Below are 5,156 nucleotides of genomic sequence, written 5' to 3'. Positions count from 1 at the left end.
GAGGCCGTGTGCCGAGTAGGCCGCACCCCCACCCCCATCGGCAGGCCAAGGCCTACCATGCCCCGACGGCCTCCCCAGAGCAGGAAAGCAAGGAGCACCCCATTTCTAGCCCCTCTACCCTGAACTTCACTCCTCCACGGAACTCCGGCTGTCTGTGGGGATCCCCTCAGGCCTCCCGCTCCACTCACCATGATGGCGGCAGCGGCGTGAGCGCGGGCTCGAGGAGGAGCGGGCTTGCACTTGGGGTGGCTGTGGGCTAGGCTGCCCGGGTTTCGGGGGCCAAAAAGGGTCGGGCGGGGAAAGAAAGTCAAGCGAGCAGCCCAGCTGAGGAGCCCCCCAAGAGTGGGCGAGCTGGTCGAGGGCGGCGGGCAGACTGAGGCGGACCCACGGGGCTCCCGAAGGTGACTCCTGCTCCGGGTACTCGGGCTCGCAGCGTCTGCCTCAGCCAATGGGGGACAGCGCCGCCGCCCTCCCCCCTCGAGGGGGTTCGCGGGGGCCGACGGCCGGCCAGGGGTGCGCGCAGGGGGTGCGCGCTGGACGACGCTGCGCACCGTGCGAGGCACCTGCTGCCGCCGACCAGCAGTTGGACGCACGGCCATGTCCCTTCCGAAATGCCTCTGGAGACGATTTTAAGTAAATATGCTTGCTTTATCTTTTTTTTTTAATGTTACGGTACCTAGGCTCCAGTTTCAAAATGGCGCCTCACGGCATACTATTAGCGGAATCAAAATTTTACGTACATGGCATTAGAGAGAGAAGCTAGGAACAGGTTTAGGAAAAAAGAGGGTCCTCAAAGGTCAGAACTGCAGACGGGTCTGGGTCAAGTGTGAGGTAAATGGGGTTGGAGCGGCGGGTGGACAGCTGGGACCAGCCAGCGTGGCAGTGAGAACTTGCATTCTTTCAAGAATGCCTTGGTTGCTAGACGCTGGCGCTGCAGGCGAGAACCACACGGGCCAACCTGGACCCTGCGGGGGCTTACCTTCTAGGCCTGCCTAGAGAATTCTAGAACATTCTCCAGATCAGAGGGGGAGAGTCTGGAGCAACGATGCAACTGTCTGGCAGTTGCTGGAGCAATTCACATCACTTGGGGAACCTCTCTAGATTAGAACCCGGCACCCACAGGTTGCCTATGACTTTCAGCCTCAAAACTTCACTTTTTATTCTCACAGAAAGCATGCCGCCTACGTTCTGAACTAGCAATGTGGTGGGGGTTTCTATAACCTAGCAATGTTGGATAAACACTAAAACTAACCTTATTTTTATTATGTATATTTAATATGTAGCTAAACCCCTAAGAAATTTAAGGAAATTTCAAATTGCCAAAAAATGTAAATGCCCTGAAAACCAGAGCAATGAGCAATGAATTCCCAAACTGATTCTTCTTTGGCCCTGGGTGTAGGACTAGGTGGTAATAGGGTGACTCGGGTCTTTAACACTGAACAATCCCATTTCCCCGGAAACCTGTCAGTCTTGTGCAAAGCGAACTGCTTGCTTATCTGAGAGTGGGCAAGTTAGTGTTGGGCTCTATACCTTTAGGTGGGGTTCCGAGGGCAGCAGTTCCGGGTTTGTAATAGCTCAGGGCAGGAGTTGTAACTGAGTACACCTTCCAAAAAGCTGTTGTCCCTGAAAGGCATCATCCTCGGGAAAAATCTGGACTAAGGAAAATGAAAAAAATATACCCACTGGACAAACAGCTAAAACAAACAAACAAACTTAATTCTGATTTCTAAATAAATATGAAGTGACTTCACAAAAATTCCTGGAAAGATTCCATTATCTTTGCATTCCATAAAGATTACAGCCTTGGAAAACCTCTGAGGCAATTCTACTTTGTGTTATACGGTGGTCCCTGTATGAGCTGCAGTAGGCTCAACGGCTGTGGGGAGTTTACAGGCAGATCTCAAGAGAGACTGCAGGTTCAGCTCCAGACCACCACAATAAAGCAAATGTCTCCAAAATGCGAACATAGGATTGTTGTTGTCATTTCCTAATGCATATAAATGTTATGTTTAAATTATAGCATCATCTTTTATTTTTTTAAGTTTAAATTGTACTTTTCCTCCTTTTATAGCTACTCAGTCAATTGTTTAAGTCTGATGGGTCAGGAATCTGAAGAGATTTTAAGGCTTTTTTAAATTTAAATTTTATTTATTATTATTTCTGCCTTTTAGTTATGGAATAACACATACAAAGAGAAACACACTATAAGCAGTTGCATAGCAAGCTCTCTGTACCTCACCTTCCCGCTGGCTCTACCACAGAATTCAAAGTCTTTTCCTTTGGTGTGAAAAACATTTTTTCCCTTTATAATAATGATGTCATAAAACATTTATCTCTTTGAAATTGACTAACGTTGCTGGTCATCATGTCCTCCAGTTTTGTCCATGTTATGGGGTGTTTGACAGACTTGTCTTTGTTTGTATGTAACAAAGTTTATTTATCTATCCCTCCACAAACGGGGTTTTTGATTGTTTTGGCGTGATAAAATAGATGCGCCTGTATCTGTTCATGTTTTGTTCTGTATTTCTTTAGGGTGTATACCAAGGAGAGAGGGTGCATCATCATAAGGTATTTGTAATTGTTTAAGGAAGCGTCATGCTGTTTTCGATAGGGGTTTTACAATTCTACAATCCCATCAGCCTCGTATAGTATAGTCTGTTAAGTGTGCAATAGCATTATGAAAAAGCTTGAAATATTGTGATAATTACCAAAAAGTGACATAGATATATGCAAAGTGGATATAGTTATTGGAAAAATGGGGCGTTGATACACTTGTTGGCAGCGGGTTGCCACAAATCTTCAATTGAGAAAAAATTACAATATCAATGAAGCATACTTTAGAGGAAAGCACAATAAGACAAAGTATGCCTGTATATTTAATAAAATTTTGAAACCCTACACCATTCTTTCGGAAGAATTTTAAGATTATATTTATATTATACTACTTGTGTGTCATTAGAATTCCAAATCTAAGAAACTGACAAAACGAACAAATAAACAAAAAAACTCAGACATGATGCATCTGGAATTTCCGTGTAGATCGGGCAAGTAGAAAACCAACCTGGAGTGATGTTTCCATAACTTAGGCTGAAAGAAGTTTTAGTAAGAAAAGGACCCTTTGGAAAGTTAGCAATAAGAAGTTATAAAATACTGTTTGGCATGAATCAGAATGGCAGACAACAAAGAAAACTAGAATGTCAAGAATTTAGGATAATAAAGGAACTGGAGAAGACTTCTCTCAGATTGTATTGTGTGTTTTTTTTCTCATGACTTTTTTTCTCTCAAGTTATTTGAGGTAAAATATATATATATATTCATTTTTTTATTGGGGGCTCTTACAAATCTTATGACAATCCATCATTCAATCATATTAAGCACACTTGTACATATGTTGCCATCAACATTTCCAAAACATTTTCTTTTTACTTGAGCCCTTGGATTAGCTCCTCTTTTTTCCCTGGTAATATATTTTAAGTATTTTTTAAAAAATACATTCTTCGTGTATTTTAGCGTTTTTTTCCCTAGTTACTTTAGCATGTAAAATTAAAGTCTAAAGCAGCGGTTCTCAACCTGTGGGGTCGAATGACCCTTTCACAGGGTCACCCAGTTCATAACAGTAGCAAAATTACAGTTATCAAGTAACAACAAAAATAATTTTATGGTTGTGGGAGGGTCACCACAATACAAGGAACTGTATTAAAGGGTCACGGCATTAAGGAGGTTGAGAACCAAGAGTCTAAAACTATTCACTTAATTCTTGAACAATTCAAAGGCCTTAAAGTGTTTTGACTCTACACAGCCCTTCCCAATTTATAACATGTTGACATCGATTCTGACCAAGTGTGTGTCAGACTAGAACTGTGCACCACAGGATTTTCAATGGCTGATTTTTGAAAAGAGATCTCCAGGTGTTTCTTTTGAGGTGCATCTGACTGGACTTGAACTGCCAACCTTTTAGTTAGCAACCGAGCGCATTAACCATTTATACCACCCAGGAACTCCTTTAAAATTTATAAACAATTATTATTAGCTATTTTAGTGCTATAAATGGGGCATTGTGTTTTGTAGACTTGCCACATATATGACAGCTTTATTTACTTTTTTTGTACATCTCGGGCCTGCGTTCTGGATCATTATCCTTGTACTTGAATTAATTGCTTTAGAGTTCCCTGTGGAGGATGTGATATGGTAAGTGCTCTGGGTTGTATTGTTTTTTCATTGGGAATATTTTTATTTTGCTCCCATTATTTCATGATAATTCTACTGGCTGTGTAATTAATTTTAGGTCTAGCTACAGTTGCCTGCCTGCCTTTTTTCGCTTTCAGGATATTGAACATACTATTCTGCTGTCTTCCACTGCTGTGAAATGTACTGTTGGTCTAATTGCTAATTTAGACATTTTTCTTTGGCATCCTAAAATTTTGTGTTGATGTGAAATTTTAAAATTTTCTCATGGGGTGTCTGAATTTGTGGATTAGTATAATTGTTCCTAAAAAATTCACTAGTCTCAAATAGTAACTGTCTAAATATTTAACCTATTTTTTATAATTCATAAGGAACTTATCATTTGTTGGTTGGTTGGTTTGGGGGCTGTGGGGGGGCTGTGGGAGTTGATTATTTTCCGTCAAACAAAACTCATTGGCATCTAGTTGATTTCAACTCATAGCTATCCTATAGATCAGTGTCGAAGTCCTCTGGGATTCCAAGACTGTCACACTTTATGGGAGAAACCCACATCTTTATCTTGTGGAGTGGCAGCCTGACTAGTAACCCATCATGTCACCAGGACTTCTTAAAACTTTAGAATAAGGAATCATTATTCTCAAAATGGACTGGAATCAATTCAGTTGGTGGCATAATTCATACAAGGTCAGAAATAAATACCTGTGTTAGTCTGGGTAGACTAGAGAAACATTCATAAACATGCATATGTATATAAGAAAGAGGTTTATATACAAGAGGAATTGAATGTTGAGAAAACATCCCAAATCAAGTCCATAAGTCCGATATTAGCCCATATGTCCGATACCAGTCTATAAAGTCCTCATCAGACTCATGAAACACACGCAGTGACACTGAATAAGGACAATCACACGCCACTGGGTAGAAAGTCTTTGGATCCAGTGGCGGTGTAAGCATCTCAGCACTGGCAGGGG

The 5,156-nt window shown here is 41.8% G+C and overlaps 1 protein-coding gene across 1 annotated transcript in view; it reads right to left on the bottom strand.

Moving 5' to 3' along the window:
* The window catches only part of DAZL (deleted in azoospermia like), a 19,961-nt gene extending 19,719 nt beyond the window's left edge, over window positions 1-242 (bottom strand). Inside the window, exon 1 of the mRNA XM_004704190.2 lies at window positions 189-242. Within this exon, the coding sequence (XP_004704247.2) occupies window positions 189-191 (3 nt within the window). The 5' untranslated portion in view covers window positions 192-242. The remainder of the gene's footprint in view (window positions 1-188) is intronic.
* Window positions 243-5,156: the final 4,914 nt, after the last annotated feature.

The sequence above is a fragment of the Echinops telfairi genome, unplaced genomic scaffold (genome assembly GCF_000313985.2).
Source record: "Echinops telfairi isolate 266 unplaced genomic scaffold, ASM31398v2 ScPeMD7_7420;HRSCAF=8458, whole genome shotgun sequence".
NCBI lineage: Eukaryota > Metazoa > Chordata > Mammalia > Afrosoricida > Tenrecidae > Echinops > Echinops telfairi.
The sequence above is the reverse complement of the archived record's forward strand: the minus strand, read 5'-3'. Positions and strand labels throughout refer to the sequence as shown.